Source organism: Electrophorus electricus, chromosome 23, assembly GCF_013358815.1.
Source record: "Electrophorus electricus isolate fEleEle1 chromosome 23, fEleEle1.pri, whole genome shotgun sequence".
Lineage (NCBI taxonomy): Eukaryota > Metazoa > Chordata > Actinopteri > Gymnotiformes > Gymnotidae > Electrophorus > Electrophorus electricus.
The window spans coordinates 5,370,530-5,387,953 of record NC_049557.1 but is presented as its reverse complement, the minus strand read 5'-3'; the positions used below and the strand labels follow the sequence as shown (position 1 = coordinate 5,387,953).

The 17,424-nt window shown below is 43.8% G+C and overlaps 1 protein-coding gene across 3 annotated transcripts in view; it reads left to right on the top strand.

The window, feature by feature from the left end:
• fnbp1l (formin binding protein 1-like) overlaps positions 1-17,424 on the top strand; it is a 29,798-nt gene that overhangs the window by 8,987 nt on the left and 3,387 nt on the right. For 2 of the 3 annotated variants that reach the window (XM_027001426.2, XM_027001425.2), the window contains exons 2-13: positions 9,008-9,123; positions 10,898-10,948; positions 12,167-12,314; positions 12,409-12,471; positions 13,036-13,140; positions 13,434-13,562; positions 13,745-13,891; positions 14,339-14,542; positions 15,224-15,361; positions 16,689-16,798; positions 16,956-17,088; positions 17,295-17,389. In XM_027001426.2, the coding sequence (XP_026857227.1) occupies positions 9,008-9,123; positions 10,898-10,948; positions 12,167-12,314; positions 12,409-12,471; positions 13,036-13,140; positions 13,434-13,562; positions 13,745-13,891; positions 14,339-14,542; positions 15,224-15,361; positions 16,689-16,798; positions 16,956-17,088; positions 17,295-17,389 (1,439 nt within the window). The remainder of the gene's footprint in view (positions 1-9,007; positions 9,124-10,897; positions 10,949-12,166; positions 12,315-12,408; positions 12,472-13,035; positions 13,141-13,433; positions 13,563-13,744; positions 13,892-14,338; positions 14,543-15,223; positions 15,362-16,688; positions 16,799-16,955; positions 17,089-17,294; positions 17,390-17,424) is intronic. The other variant, XM_027001427.2, reaches the window with a different exon arrangement.

The window sequence follows — 17,424 nt, the reverse complement described above, 5'->3', positions numbered from 1 at the left end:
TGTCTGCCTTATAATCCACTCTCCGTGTTTTTGTCTGACTGCATTAATTCCTCTATCGGCAAGATGAAGCATCAGTATTAATCAACTTTAAATCATTTAATGACTTCAAAAAAGCCAGCTGCTATGAGTACAGTCATATGTCAGTGTTTGTTTTATGGTAACCAAAGGACAACTGTTGGCTGTCAAATAACACCATAGTCACTTCTGTATTTGTCATCACATATTAGGTTCATACTGACAAAGTCAACTAAATACTGATGACACTGAAAGCTCCAACACCTTTAGGAGAACTGCTCATGTCTAAGTATAGATTTCCTTCCATGCCAATCAAGGACCATCTCCACCTGAACAGGTCCTGTTCTCAAACACCTTGCGGGTAAAGAACGTGAACTGATCCCAAGTCAGTATCGGTTGAAGAGGTTACACACATCCAGGCTGCAAAAGAGGCAAGTCGAGTGGGCTCTCTTTAGCAAAGGCACTGCTATGAAACCCAAGGCTGATTTTTTTTAATGGTAGCTGTGCACTCTTGCCACAAGTCTGTCGGTGGTGTTATCCTACCTAGTGTGGTCCAACAAAGCTGTGTACCTTGCAATTAATTTTCATTAGAATATAAAACGCCACCAGCAGGTGTCTTTGGTCTTACAGTGTTACCCTGCTAGGAGTATGCCATTTCCACTGTCCTGATCTGTATTCCTCCTCACTGTCCTGGTGGTTTAACCAGTAATGCCCAGATGAACTCTGTAGGTTAGATGAATGCCATTTGATGTGCATTATGACTCAAATTAATTACACATTGCATCATCTGTTTATTATGAAATAGTTATATTGAATGGTGACACTTGCATGTGCACAACAGCCTACTCGGTATGTAATGCATTTAATTGCTAATTAAATAATACATTTAATTACTAACCACTAACAGTGATGGTGGCTGCTAAATGCAAATACCCATTCCTAACCCCCTTCTTTCTCTTTCTCACACACACACTCACGCACGTGTGTGTGTGTGTGTGTGTGTGTGTGTGTGTGTCCTCTTTGCACTGGCCTGAGGGTATAGCCTAGACACCTACTGCTGCCCAGAGGAACATGTTAGTCACGCTCTGCCCCTTGCAGAGCACCGAAGCACATTCAGGCTCATGAGATTTGACTTTCCACAGAGAGATGTGTGCATGTGGACCCACATGGATGCACGAGGGTGCGCGTGGCTGTCTGCATATGTGTATGCGCTTCTTTGCCTTTGTTTTGTGCCTCTTCTGCACCCCTCCTCCCTGCCCTCTTCAATCTTTGGCTCTGAATCAATCATGAGCTCACCATCTCCAGGACAGATGGCGCGAAGGGTCAGCCACTGTCTGCTCTTGGCCGCCCTACAGCTAAAGGCCAAGAGTGTTGCCAGCAGGGCTGTTTTTAAGCCTGAAAAACATACAGACAGAAAAAGAAAAACTGTCAGGCTAAGTCTTTTGACTTTGCCATGTGGTAATTACAGATGTCACTATGTCAGTCAACTAGCCACATGCGGCTTTTCCAATATTCCGTTTGAATCTCAGTGCCTTCCTGGGCCTTATGAATCAGCTGTAACATTTAATTACAGTAGATAATTCCCTTTCACTGAGCAAATTTGATTTATGAATGACCAAGAGACATCCTAGCTCTTTTTAAAGGATGCTTCCTGGTATATTGTACATCACATACTTGAGTACACCAAGAATATAATTACTTTAATAGAACATTCGATTGAAATGTTTAAACATAACTTTAGACCACAGATGCAAGAGATTTTTTTTTTCTTCTATTAGCTCTGGCCTATAGTTGAGTTAAGCAGTGCTTGTACTAAGTAACATGAATATCAGTATACTTTCAGTTTGCACAATTTGCTGCTGTTGGCTGCATGGTCCTTCCCCTGGACCCCTTCGATCAAGTCCTTATTCAAACAGATATGGCTGCAGATTTACAAGCTAAAGGGGAACAATTTCCAGCCCCCAACTCAATGGCCAACAAGTCGGTCCTGCCTCTACGCTTTGTCTTTTGTATTTGAAGTGCACATGAGGTTTTACACACTAACCTACCCGGGCCACTCGGATGGTCTCCCACAGCCATTTTTCACAGCCCCTGTGGATCTTGGCTTGGTAACTTCAATAGTAGCGTTTGCTTTGTAAACATGCACTATGACCAGAAGCACACCAGGAGCAGCCCACTTCCTCCCCAGTGGTGGTTTCCCACTGAATGTAAACTGGTTTTATTTGCTTCTTATTGCCTTCTTTGGCTTTATAATTGTTTTCTGAGTTTGAAGGCCTAACCTTGGAGAATTAAGAAATCAACGCTTCTGCCGACCATTGACCTCTGCAGTTATTCTAGAGAGAGAAATTCAATTCTTCTTCTGAAGATGCCTGTTTCTTGTTTTTTTTTGGTTGTCGTTCACATTTAGCTTCTGTAAAGCCACACAGTGTCAGCCACTTAGTAGTGTGTGCATGACACATGTTTCTTAATTCACAAAGTAGCTGTGCCTTGGGTTGTTCCTTACCCATGGGCCAATTGCCCAAATGAGTGAGTTGCTATCTGGACATCAGGCACATATGATCTCATTGTATAAAAGTATGTAAAAAGCGCAATCTCTGTCTTCCTCTCAGCCTCTCTCTCATCCCCTTTCTCTCACCCCCTCTCTTTCTTTTTCTCTGTCTCCTGACTTAATGTTCCAGTCCAGAACAGACAGTAAGGAACCACAGAGCTAGTGTTTACCCAGCGGCCTCCCTTGAGGACGTCCGCAGTATGGTTTCCTGTATCCGGTGATCACTTTCAGCTTCAGGCATGCGCTTCAGTAAGCATGCCATCCATGGAGGACCAAGCCATGCTTTTAGTGCTCCTGAGTCATCCTCATATAAAGTAAAGACTCCACTCTTGACCCATGGTCCTCCTGCATTTATGGCCTGAGGGTGGGAAAGGAAATGCCTTGCAAAGGAGATCAGCAAGGACTTGAGGGATGATGTGTGCATTTTGCATAAAACATGCCTGAAGAAGGAGAATTCCACCCTAGTCCATCTCACTGTTCTCCATTTACTGGTAGTATGGAAAAAAAGAATCTCCTGAGCTCTTCTAAGTACCCTCAGTTGTGAAAACTTCCTTTTGTTGGTCTAATATACACCATCTGTCTAGGCAGAATACTGTTGGCTTGATAGTTGTTTAAAACACGACAAGCTTGTAGACTAATTCATTCCAAAGCCAGGAAGGATTTGCTGACTTGGTCATTCAAAAAAGTTGAAATCGGTCCTTTTGCCTGATCCAGTCCAAGACCAAGCTGTGTTTGCTATTTTGGTCACTGTTCAAAATGTCAAGGTTCTTGCGTTTGTGTTTCTTTTCCTTGTTTTCTTTCCATACCTTAACCCCCTTTTCCCCCAGCAGTTCCACACACTCTGCTTTTCTCTCTGCTTATGGGATCCTCCCTGTAGGCCTCTACCCAGTGAGAGAGTCATGTTACTGTCACTTTCTGGCCAGTCAGCGTTCTGGCCACATATCCAGCGACATTACCTCAGGATCAGCTCACTGTACTTGTATCAGGCAACTTGATACATAATGGGCTTTCACTGCTTTATTCCTATACACTTCATTTTGTGTACGTCAGTCGAGCTGCTACGTGGAGGTTCTCAGGTTCTTGGCTATAGGAGAGAGAGGGAGAGAGAGAGAGCGAGCCTTTCATCTGCTTTAAATAGCAAGCAGGTAGCAGAGGAGGATGTGCTGAGACTTAAGAGTCACGAACCCTCAGGAGGTCCTTTCACCACTCACCCACTCACCCTCACCTGGGAGTTTCCATCACTGCAGGCACAACCAGAATTATGCTCATCATCAAGACCTTAATTCATAGTGCACCCCAGACAGCAAAAACAATTAAACCAGACTGAAATCTGAACACAACCATACCACACTGAAATTCGGTTACAGTCCAATTGGTGCTTTGGATATTATCTGATTGGTCTGTTACCCTTGTTCCCTCGCTGCTCTTCTAAAAATTGCTGCGTTGCTCGCCCCTTTCAGCTTTCATGTTTAACGCAGGAAATGAAAGCTGAGAGCAGACATGCGAGGCGCTCTTTTGATGAGGCGTCGGCCAGGCTGTCCGCCTGTTTCTTGGCCCCCCCAAGAGCGTGGATGATCTGTCGTTCTGACGTAGCCCCACATTACACCTGGCTTTGCTTCTGCAGTGACCGCATGCACGCAAATGCAAGGCTGCGGTGCCATTTGCGTTTACCTCGGTTCTCCCCCAGGCCCGGCTACAGTAGATGCACGCAACAAAGAAATGTGCTGCCGTGACTGGAGCAGCACATGAAGCCCTCTGTTCATTGCCTTTGATTTTAGCCATGCTGATGGAACCCAGTGAGCCTTTCATTCTTCAACTCTCTCTTTGACCTAACTTCCTGTCATTATTCTGCCTGAGGATGTTTTGTACTGAGGAGATGTATTCCCTGATATAACCATTGTCCTGCAGGGCTCCCAGGTTTTGCTGGCTGTGGTGTGGTCCATGTTTTCAGAACCATTTTGGACCTGTTTGTGGAATGTGAACAACCTTTTTTCTCTCTTTCAACTCTTGCATTCATGACCTTTCAAGATATTTTTGTTTTGATAATTTAGCTCTGCCACTTCTAAACAGTTTTCAAGGGCATTTATATATGTGTGTGTCTTTTGGCCTACTGTCTGTTAAAGAATCTGAATAAGGCTTCTTTGTGGTATAAACTGAATGAGGCTTCTTTGTGGTATAAACTGTGAACGCAAGGCATGCAGTGGATTTACACGACATGTTAATTTACTAATTGCAGGGCACTCAGACCTGCAAATAGGTTTTCTAAGTGGAAATTGAGAATTGTCTCACAGGAATTGTCCTACCAGATCTCAACACAAACAGCCTTACAAAAAAAAAGGGGGGGGGGGGGGGGGTATTTCAGAGGGGAGAGACAAGGATGTCTGGAAAAATAGCAGACTCAAAGTTGGAAGGAGCCCCTCTTGGAGACGCTGTCCCTCAGCGTAGGATGGAAAGCTTGTAGATTGAGCTGAAAATCTTGAGAATCCTGCTAGCAGAGGAGACATTTAATTTCATCTGCATTTCATCCACTGCGATCAAGCCTGAGGAATTCACACAGCAGGGATCTGTAGTACTCCACAATAGCCTTAACCCCAGGATCTGTATCAGGTGTCTAAGCCAGCACTACCGGCTCTGTCACCTGGCAACCACTAATGCCACTTGTCAAAAGGAAGGCGGGTGTCACATGAGCTCGTTGTATTAATAATTCATGAATCTGGAGCATTTGGAGGAAAAGGTGATGTAAGATGCGGAGCTGTAGGGGCACTGAGCATCCCCATCTGCCCCTGGCACCGACGGTAGCCCTCAGAAAGAGGGCATCAGCCAGATGACCAGAAGCAGTATGCCATGCTTTGAATTCTTTTTTGTTTCATCACACTCTAGCACAACAGACTGAAATGCTTGTTGGAGCTGTGTGAAATATGGTGCATATTGGGTGTCCATTGTCATCTGTGTATGAACAACTGTTTAAAATAACATTTGGTTGGGTTCCCCCCCCCCCCCCCCCCCCCCCCCCCGCAATGTTATTTTTGCCACATTATTCTGTTTCTATGGAATATAAGAGATCATGTGTTTCCATGTAGGAAAATTTGTTGGTTTTCTAACAGATGCCCAAAGCATTTTCATGACTTGGTGGCATTTTCATGAAATGTGGTTCACATATTATTAGATTCTAAGTGTCAAAGATGTTATATGTCTGTTAAAGGGAGATCAGTTTTGATTTTCCCTCATCAGTAAGAGGTCTGTGTCTGTTGAGGCTGCAGACACATGTGGTGCTATCATCAGAGATCTAGTGAGGGATTACAGCCACAGAGAATCCTCTCCCAACTGGAAGATGCCACATTGACTGACATTACTGATTGCAGAAGAATCTCTCATCGTCAGTACAATGCACTTATCCCACTAATTCTATTAGGCTGTAACATACAGTTAAAAGAATTACATATCACGGTATTTTACCTTTTGATGGAAAGTGTTTGGCTCCTGTTCCTCTGTACTTGTGAACTCTGTCTTTGACAACAAAGGATTTTTCTTCAGTTTTATGGTAATATCCCTAATAAAAACTATTTGGCTATACATACTAAAACTTAACTGACTCCAAGGACAAGCTCAGTTTATATATTTGCCCTAGCTGGGCCCTGGACTTGTGTCTGAAAGATCAATTACTTCAATATGGACATCTTTTGTTATAACACTCCTTTGTCAAGTAATCTGACCCCAGTAAACTGAAAAGAATCCCAAGCAACCATTTGCTCTCTAGTGTCAGTCAAGTGCACTAGAATTCTGTCCTCTCACCTGTACTTGCTGTTTGTAGCATGATAGTTTTGCACATCGGTATGGAATGCAGACCTCTCCCATTGTGGTCTGTGTATTCTGCCACACCTGAAAGAGGTGTGCCTTTCTCACTCTGACCTCAGCCCATTCATCAGGGCTCGCCCAGTTTTGGATTCAAGTTATGCTGCCCTTTTATGCAAGTTTCCTTTTCACACTGACCTGAGGTCTCAGTGTTTTCTGCTTTTTATTCATTATGCTCAGGTTTTGAAAAAGCCGGTCTTACTTCGGCATTAACCTGCAATCGTGGGGAGCTCAGAATTGTCAGCAGGTGTATTGCTGGGTGGAGCAGTCACGAGCCTAGAGATACAGTGATATGGTTGATATTGACTTTGGGTTGCACAATGCATTAATTTCATGTAATGTATGTGTGTGTGCATGCTTGTATACTTCTAGGCTGAATTATAACTCAGCAGATGGCCGTGGGAGAGCTGTTTTTCCACTCAAATGAAGCACCAGTCTCCTGCTAAAATGTTTCCCTTCAGACGCCATAGCTACAGGGGCCAGCACCTACTGCCTACTGGACTGAAAATAATACACTCTCTAGGCCCTCTGAACACACACACACACACACACACACACACACACACACACACACACACGAGTGCACTGCATCTTTACAGAACATCCACACATGGGTGCTCTCTTCCTCACAGCATTACCAACCAAGAACAAAATTCCCATCCATTCTTGGAAAAATCTGCAGCTATCAAACTGGTGTTTTTATGTTTGTTCAGTGCTTGCTTCCTTTCAGATATACTCCAGCTCTGAAACGCCTTTTATGCCACATGGCAGAGAACTGTTCTTGACTGATTTTCAGTGAGGCTCTCTTAATAGAATTTAAATGTGGATTCAAACCTCTTTTATTGATTCAGTCCACTCCCTAGCAGACAAATGCAGCATGTGTATTGGCAGAGCCAGCTGCCCCTCCAGCATGACTAAAGCGCATGACCTGTTCTTTCAAACAGGGTCTAGGCCTACTGTAGGGTTGTAACACCTGACTAATGTCTAATAAACTGACATTATGACCTTCACTTAAATTGGCAACAAAAAGACCCCCCCCCCTCCCTGCCTGCCTCATGTTCTCATGCTCTTCCTGTTTCCCCTTCTTCCGTCCGTGTGCAGGACATTTGGGTTCTGTCAGCCATTCAGTGCCATAAGGAAATGTGCAAAATGTTGAATTATTACAAAGGAAATCCTTTGTAGATGACCTGCAGTCATTTTGGGCAGGTTGAAAGTGTACCCGAGACAGGCCAAGAGAGACAGATTGCCTTTAGTGCATTTTCTACTGGCAATATCTGACCTGTGATAAGGAAGGAACAGATTTGTCATGGCTCATAAAAAGTCATCCTGAATGTGGATGACCAGCCTCTGTACTTTTTTGGTATTTTACTTGTGCAGACAAGGAAGTATCTTGTGTATTTGCCTGAATCTGTACACTACCGTGGCCCTACTATGCTGAGAGCATCCGTGGCTGTGGTCTGTTAACGTTGTGAGGAAGGCTCCCGGGACTGTTCTTCCTCGGTCTGTCCCACACGAGCAGTGCCGGACCTGCACAGTGGAGGGCTTCCCAGCAGAGCAGACACTGTGAGCGAGGCCCCCCCCCTTCATTTTCCCCCTCCCACCTCTCTCTCCTCTCTCCACCTCTCTCATTGAGGGATATCGGCGAGGGAATACTTGCTCTTATGAATATGCCGCCTTGGGGCTTCTGTCAGCACTCTCTCCATCTTTCTCTCTCTCTCTCTCCCCCCTTCTGTCTCCTTCCTTTATTTGTTCTTTCGTTCTTTGTTTCTGTCTGAGTCTTTCTCTTCGCCTCACTTCCTCCTCCAGGCTCATCATGAAACTGAGGCCGACTACCCGGGGCTGGACAGGGGCCAGCATCACTGCACAGTCTGGGGATCCCTTCACTCCTCCTTGTTTTGAACTGATACATTTTCAGACAGCACTAAACGGTTTACCACGAATAGACTGTAAACCGCCAGGCAACACCTAGGCTATGTCCTTAAGGTGCGGTAGCAAGCTCAGCACAAGGATGGTTATTTAAGACATGGTGTTTTATCTCGGGTTGCTTGTGAATAAGGTGATGCAGTTATTGCCTAGCACTAAGACCAAGCTGTCTTTGGGCATTATTCTGTGGAACTAAATAATAGAATCATCTTGAGTGTGCTTGCCTTGGTTCCCTGCCATAAGAGCATGTAGCTAGGCTGATGGTAACCTGTTCATTTTCTGTAAATTCTAACCTAGCTGTCTGATCAGTTGATGACATCAGATTAATGTTTACCATAACAGAAACCCAAAATAGTTGGCATCAATAATAACCTAACATCAGACACCCTTCTCACTCACCCACAAAAGTTCATCATAAACACATCGAATGTCAGTAAGGTTAGACAAAAATTTTTCCTTTAAACACTCTTTGAAATGTCCACCGAGTGCTCCAGCGTGGACAGTTGCATGGCAGTGATTCCCATTCTGCGGTTGTCCAATGAAATCGACAGCAGTCATCAAACAGAACGTTACATATTCATGTATCCTGTCTTAGACAAACAGTCCAATGTCGGAGTACTTGCACTCACCCCTCAATGCCCTTCTGTGTTCCCTCATTTCCTCCTGCAGGACCAGTTCGAGAACCTCGACAAGCACACACAATGGGGCATCGACTTCCTGGAGCGCTATGCAAAGTTTGTGAAGGAGAGGCTGGAAATTGAGCAGACCTATGCAAAGCAGCTGCGGTGAGATATCTAATGATAATCCCTCAGAATGAGCATGCTGGCTGGCTTTCACTCACACGCTCATCTCATGGTTGAATAATTACTGATGGAACCGAAACTATGGACTCAAGGCCTTTTAATTCATCCAGCTTCACAGGCAGTCCAGTTGGTTGACCGATGGGGAGAAAAATACCTTCATTAAATATTTATTGTTGCAAATGTATGTTAAATTAATATTAGTGTCAGATAGTTGTGCCAGCAGGACTTTCCCCATAATGGGGGGAAAATCAGGAACTTGGGTTAGTTTTAAGGGAAATTAAATTATTCCAGTATGATAAATGCATGGTCAGATTACAATGCTTTTTATTATATCATGTAATTTTTAAGTCTTACTAAGCAATTTTGTATGGCAATTATGAGGAATAATAATGCTCCATAATAATGAATTTCTCAGCGTATAATTGGTGTCATTTTTACATATCATGTAGTCACAATGCTTTGCCTAAAGCTTTGCAGCGTAATCCATAATATTGATTCACTTGATCGCATGCTCTAATGCCATAATACCTCAGTGTAATAGGTCTCAAATCACTGACACCCTATTGAGTGTCTTTCCTTGGAGGAAGTAAGTGGTGATTTTTGATAAAATATCAAAAAGTAGAATTAAACACACGAGGTACGAGTCAAAGAGCAGTTGTGGCCTATCTCCCCCCCCCCCCCCCCCACTCTCTCTCTCCTCCTTTTTCTCTTCTTCAAGGAAGCCAGGCCTCCCTACATTCCCTCTGGACATTCCACTGTTGCCAGGATACAGCATTGTAGTCCCTCCTTAATGCTTGTAATCTCTGATGCTTGTGTTGTGGCACCATGTATTTGTTGTACCTGACAGCAAAGGTGTCAAGTACTCTTCCTGACTAGCAAGCCACCACACCCGACACGAGCTAGACCCTAACACAGGCTAGGGTCATGGGGGGGGGGGGGGGGGCAGCAATGATATTTGGCAGAGTTATGTGTCTAGGAGCATTTGCATTCTCAGAAGAACCACTGTGACTAATCACATGCAGATGAGCATTAAGTTGTCTCTGCTGTGGATTTGGACTTCATCAGAAGTCCATCGTAGTGGAAAGGCAAAGATCATGTCCAGTGATGGTCCTAATTATTCATTATTAGTTGTTTCTTTCACATTTGAATTATTCTGTCTTCAGAATCAAACCAGTATGCCGTGTTGTTATTGAACACGTAGTATAGCTATATATATTATCATAGCATAATAAGAAACTGATTCTGCACAGGTTCCATTGTAGTACACTAATCAGGAGTGTGGTAATCATATGTCAGCTTGGTAGAGGGAAGTGTTCAGTCTGACCTGCTTTTGAGAGGAACTGGAAGAACCACATTTAAGGGAAGTGGTAAGCATCATTAGCCCCACTTGCTGGGCATCTGGGTGGGGGAGGAGATCTCATTTAGTCCCCACACTCCAACCCCCATCACATCCCTCAGGAGCTGAAAAAGCTTAAACACAGAAAAGCTGCTTCTCTCAAGATCTCATTTATCAGAGAACCACCCCTCTCACTCTGCATATCCAGTGGTTTTGAGGAAGAACTGGGGCAAAGGGAAGGGAAATTAACATGTTGGGTTTTCCTCCTGTTTTTGACCTAGTTTAGCTCTCTGATATGTAAACTACGCAGAGTATTTAGTTTGTCTTTTCTGCCCATGTATATAATATAAAAAGCTTTTGATAGTCAGAAATGAAATGTTTGAACCAGTTCATCTCATGGGTGTGTACCTTGTTTAACAGGAATCTGGTGAAGAAATACTGCCCAAAGCGTTCCAAAGACGAAGAGCCCAGGTGAGTTAAACTCAACACTGTTGAGTGCACTGTTTTGCACCGTGATTATTTTTTGCCCCGTTTCTGCTGTTTCAAACATATTGCATATACAAATGCTGAAACACACACTCATTTGTCCTGGAACATAAGCAGCAAGTTTAAATCATAACATCATTCTCTCTCTCTCACTCACACACACACACACACACACACACACACACACACACACACTCTAGCCAAATAGTTAAGCCCACCACATAAAACTGAATGTGTCCAAGTGCATCCATTATTTTTGACCGGGTTTTCTGTATAAATCTTGAACACTTCTGTATTTAAATAAAGTTTCTAAAGGTAAATATATGAATTTGAATTTTCTTAAAGTTCTAGGTAGAGGCCCCCTTACAGACTCCAGACTGATATAACTACAGTATAGTAGTGTCACTAGTGTGCATGTATGTTTTGGCTATTTGTTTGGACAATAGGAAAAGGGAAGTGACCCCTTTTTCAGTTTTAGTTTTGCAACAGGATTATGGGAAGGTTATTTGCTTTGTTTTGACACAGAAAAATGGGCAATGCACTGTTATCAGATTTCAGACATTCGTATAAAAAAAAAGGTCCATTCACTTTTAATTAGTCAGTCCTTTTTAAAATTTATTTACAGCACCCCTGAACTTAAACATTACAAGTGTCTCTTTCTGGCCAAACTGTACACAGACCCACGGAGGCCTACCATACCTAGCACATTTCATCCTGTGTTCTGCTGAAGTGCGTCTTCTGAGAGGGGTGAGGTGTTGGAGAGGAGACACTTTTAATGAAATGCTGTTCATCTCATTCAGTCATTACATCAGAGGGTCAGAACATTCTCTTGCCCGCATGAAACAGCAGGGCAGCTGTGTGTGGGGGTAGATTTTTAATAAAGTGAGTAGGTCAGCCTTGTCTGTCTGGCAGTCGGTCAATACAAACAGTTTTTAGTCCTCCCAAGCACATATAACAAACTAAGCTGTTTCTATATGTGTCTCTGTGTCTGTATTTAAGTGTAGTGCCTAAAGGTGCCTAATCATCCAGTGATTGGTGATTCACACTAGTTTCTGAAGCTGTTGTGTATGAATGAATACTGTTGTGTATGAGTCAGTAGTTCTGTTCCTCTACAAAATGCTCTATTTAAGTGTAATGTATATTTTAATGACACTATGTTCAAAGTGACGATTGACCGCACAAGAGTTTGCTTCTGTTCCACAGGTTTACATCTTGCCTGTCATTCTACTCCATACTGAACGAGCTGAATGACTATGCGGGTCAGCGAGAGGTCGTTGCCGAGGAGATGGGCCACAGGGTGTACGGTGAGCTGATGAGATACTCGCAGGACCTGAAGGCAGAGAGGAAACACGTGAGCACCTGCATCTCACAGCACGACTGCATGAACCACCTACACTCAGGCCTCTTTACCCTGGTTTTAAGCATGTGTGTGTTGGGCTCCACAGCACCTACAGGAGGGAAGGAAAGCCCAGCAGTATCTGGATCAGTGCTGGAAACAAATGGACAATGTGAGTGCTTGTTAGATTGTGTGTGTCTTGGCTGCAGTGGCTGAGTGTGTGTACGGGTGACCCATCAGCAGAGTTTCCCCCAGCTGCGACATGGTCTCTTTCTCTCTCATTCAAATATCCGCATGCGTGCGTGGGAAAGATTGGGGGGGGGGGTAGGTTGGCGGTGGGGTTGGGGCAGAAGGGAACAGGGGAAGGCTTTTGGCATAAATTCATGTACACTACCTACACACACACACAGTACACTATACACAGCAAAGCAGCCGGTATGTGCTGTAAACCTTGAAACAGAATTGTTTTTACAGCTTTCTGGTTAGTGCGAGTGCTAGCCAGCAACAGCTGAATCTCACATTGACAGTGGCCATTCTGTAATGCCTTAGGTATTCTTCTGTCTTGCACTGTCATAAAATTAAACACAGATGTTCTGACAAACTCTAAAGAACAGTCTTCATTACCACTTTCTCTCTTTCACCCTGCTGATTGTTTTGGGTTTTCTTTTTTTGGGGGGGGGGGGGGTCTTCAAAGCTGCTTTGCTGGATTCTGATTCTCTTCCTGTGTGACTGGCAGAGCAAGAAGAGGTTTGAGCGCGAGTGCAGAGAAGCAGAGAAATCCCAGATCGTTTTTGAGAAGTTAGACAACGACATCAACGCCACAAAGTCAGAGGTGGAAAAGGTAGGAAAGTAGCTGGCAGTGTTTCACTCACACTGGGTGTATTGCTGATCACATCATGTTTCAAAATGAATCGTGGACACTGCATGAATTAGTGTTCCTAACTCATGGTTAGGAACCCTAACGCTGAGTTTTCATTGGAATTTTTTTTGTAACATTCTGTATATTTTACTGCTAAAAGCATTTTTCAGTTTTCCGTTTTAGTTTTCAGTCTAGTTATCCATTTTCGTTCAGATTTGATGGAATTTGCTGTTTGTTCCACCACTAAAGGAAAATCCTGCTCTCTGTTGTATAAGGCCAAGTCCCAGCTATATTTGAGAACCCACATGGCAGACGAGAGTAAGAATGAGTATGCTGCCCAGCTGCAGAATTTCAATGGAGAGCAGTGGAAGCACTTCAACGTGGCCATCCCGCAGATCTTCAAGGTGAGTCTTCACTGGATTTTACTTGCATTCATTTCTAAGATGAGATTAGGCACAAAAAATAAGTCTGAAGTCCACCTGTCCCAGCTTGTTCAGAATTGATGCAGCAGTGTTCTGCAGGTGCTACAGACAAAAGGTACTGCTTTGTGTAATATATAATCTGTGGTGGTTTGTTTTGTGTGTAGAATCTCCAGGATATGGATGAGCGCCGGACAGTGAAACTGGGTGAGACATACCGGAGCTTTGCGGAGGTGGAGAGGAAAGTCATCCCCATCATTTCCAAGTGCCTGGAGGGCATGGTGACAGCCGCCAAGAACGTGGATGAGCGCAGGGTATGAACACACACGGGCATCCCTCCAGGGCATGCTCAGACCTATACTAGTCGCATAATTGAGGGTTAAAATACAAACTAAAGAAACAGCTCCTTAGTGACACAGCAAGACATTCATTGCCATATTGATGGAACAAGTCTTACTCTGGACTCTACCTGTCTCACTATTAACTGTCCCTACACTGTGACAAATTGGGAAACGTATTGCTCAGTCTTTGGGCCCCAGGCAATGCAGCCTTTAGTATTGAGAAGGCGAGTATCTTGGGGCAGGGGGTCTGCAGTCTGTGTTTGGGTTCTCAGTCTCATCCATCACTATTTACCACATGACGTGTGCTCTCCTGAGTTATATTATGTATTGCTTATAGCAGCCCATAATTCAGCACTTTCTGTGTTTTCAAGCAGCACTGTGAACGTCCTCTAATGTTTTCATGATGTCCCTCTCCTGCAGGACTCTGCGCTCGTGGTAGAGTCGTTTAAGTCTGGCTTCGAGCCCCCAGGTGACTTTCCCTTCGAAGACTTCAGCCAGAACATCCAGCGCACGGGATCGGACGGCACCATCGGAACCCCTAAAAACGACACAGGCAAACCTGACCCTAAACACACGATTGGAAAGGCTAAGAACAAACTGTGGCTGTTCGGGAAAAAACCAAAGGTAAGGGCCATTGCAGATTATAGGAGCCACATGGTTTTACACCAGCACACAGTCCTACACACATGCTAAAACCCTCCATGTTCCCTATTTGCATACAAACTCTCAAATTGCTCTATTGCACTGTAAATATTGTTGGGTATTTTCTGCCCCCTGTACTTTGCTGAATTTCTGTGGGGAACGACTGATTTCAGCAGTGTAATAGTTCTAAGTCACCTGCCTTGAGATCAGATTCCATAAGCCAGATCTTACAAGCCAGCAAAGACTTTGGCCTGCCAGTGTTGTAAAACGCTTTCACGTGTTGTTAATCAGTAACCTGCTATTAGTGGTATTATACCTCATGCCACCAACCATTTTACATTCCTCATAGTATGTCTTAAAGTTTGGTTTCTTGTCATTTAGCATGATTTCTGGACTAGTCTTTTTTTGTAATTTGTCATGTCCTTCGACAAATAATTATTTTATTAATGAATAGTTTTGTACTATTTTATTAATGTTTTACTATTTTTAATTTTAGTAACTGATTTTATCTTAATTTTTGCTTCTGTAATTCTGTATTAATACCATGATCATTATCATACATTTATTATATTTTAGTGAAGCATTTAACTAGCTTGCCGCTGGTAAAGCATGGTGGGTGTTTGTTTTTGTTTGTTTGTTGACTTTGATGTTTTGTTGCCCCAGTTACCCCCACCCATTCCTCCTCCACCCCTTCCTAGTTTTGCCTCTGCCCACTTTCAAGTGGAGCGGATAGCTCATTGTCTGAATGAAATCAGAACAGTAAAGTCTAAGATCCCATCTTTCCGGGGTTTGAAGAGAGGGGTAAGAGCTGCCTGTGCTGTTTGTGTGTTGGTTTGCAGTGATTTTTAAATATATATTTTTTTTAATTAAAGAAAAGCTTATTTCTGGAAAAGATTAGCATGATGGCCATTGTTTTGAGCGAATCCCCATCAAATCTGTACTTGGTTCCACTTCTTAGAGTGCTCATCTTCGATCAGCTCTTGCCTGAGGCAGCTGATATCAGATTAGCTCCCTGAAGAGGTGTCATGCTGATTTTCTCCAGGGTTAAAATCAAGGGCTGCAGGTGTCGTGTAGATGTGTGTGAGTACTTTGTGTTTGGGTGTCATGGTAAAAAGGGGCTGGAAGGCAGTAAAGATTATCATGAGCAGCCCTGAATCACACGCAAGTCCACTTCCCCAACTGTATCCTACTCATACAGACACTGGGGTTGACAAACGTGAGCTTTTTCATAGGCACTTAGTCAGTTGCTAACAACAAAAACACCTTCACGTTGCAAAGCTCAAGCCTTTTGCTTACATTTATCTTCCAAGGATCCGCACCTGATGCCTGCTGCTTAAAGAATAACTGAAGAATAACCAGACTTATGAGTGCAACAGAGGTCTGTAGAATATTTGTGAGTGGACTGCCATCATTGCTCTAACTGGACCCCGTTGTCCTTGCTGCGTTAACCCCATCTCACCTTGGGGGCTGTTTAGAGCATTTTTACTGTGCACAGTCTCCCTTACCCAGCCAAGACCTACTGCTTCAGCACCATTCAATGCTGTTAGTCGCTGTCTAAAGCCCTCCTTGGAGCTGCAGTATTGACCAACGCTGATGAGCCACTTATGTTGCTGTGTTTTTGTGTGTGTGTTCATGAATGGCGTGGTCTAACCACAACCGCTCAGTGGTCAGTGAAGCTGGTGAGTACGGTACTACAGGGTGGAGTGCAGTAGATGTAGCTGTGCCCGTGGAAGCGAGTAGACTCTAGAGTTGCAGTGGGTTTTGCAGTTTTAGGATCCCTGTCCCTCCCAAAGCCTGAGGATGTAATGAGAGCAAGCATAGCCTCTTCTAAACACGTCTTCATTTGGTTTTGGGTAGAATACATACATATATAAATGAAACAATGAGATACTGTATTTCAATTTGATCTTTGATGCCTGGTTTTACCTTAAAGATATGACTCAACTAAGAGCCTATAGTTTTGTCCTCTGCTTTAAACAGTAAAATAAGCCCATGGAACTCTGGGAAGGACACCTCTTTGACAATCTGTTTTCCCTTGGTAGTGCTCACAGAGACTGTAGCTGCATGCAGGTGTCTAGACACAAGTCCAGGCACGTTAGCAGCTAAGTGCTAAGCTCTATCTTCCCAGGCCCCAAATCTGGAGGATCTCAGCCACCTTCCACCAGAACAGAGACGCAAGAAACTACAGCAAAGGATTGACGAACTCAGCAGAGAACTGCAGAAAGAAATGGACCAAAGGTACAATATTCTAAGTTCTGTAAAATATTTTTATTTTAGACTTTGCATTATTACTATACATTTCATTGCAGATAAAAATGTGAAGTGTTAGTGAGATGAAACTAATGTATGTTCTTGTGGTCAGTGTTATCAAATTTTGCTTATTTTTGTCATGCAGAGATGCACTAAACAAGATGAAGGATGTTTATGAGAAGAACCCACAAATGGGTGATCCAAGCAGTCTCCAGCCCAAGATTTCAGAGACCATATGTAACATGGAGAAGCTGCGCTCCGAGATCCACAAAAATGAGGTAACCTCCCCAGTGAAGTGCCCCATTGTTATGGTCATATAAGGAAATGCATCCCCCAAGGCACAGCTGGAAAACTGAGCTGAGCACTACTGTGCCACAGCACTGTGTGCTAGTGACACCTGGTGGAGAATTTGACACAGTGCATCTGAAATGTTGGGACATGTCTCATGTGCTAATTCCCTCTGTCTTCCTGCCCCATCCGGAAGACATGGCTGTCAGAGGTGGAAGGGAAGCAGGGTTCTCGTGGCGACAGGCGGCCCAGTGGTGACGTGAACCACCATGCACCTCATGGCCGAGAGAGGTGTGCATTCAAATACTCATCTCACAATTGGTGAC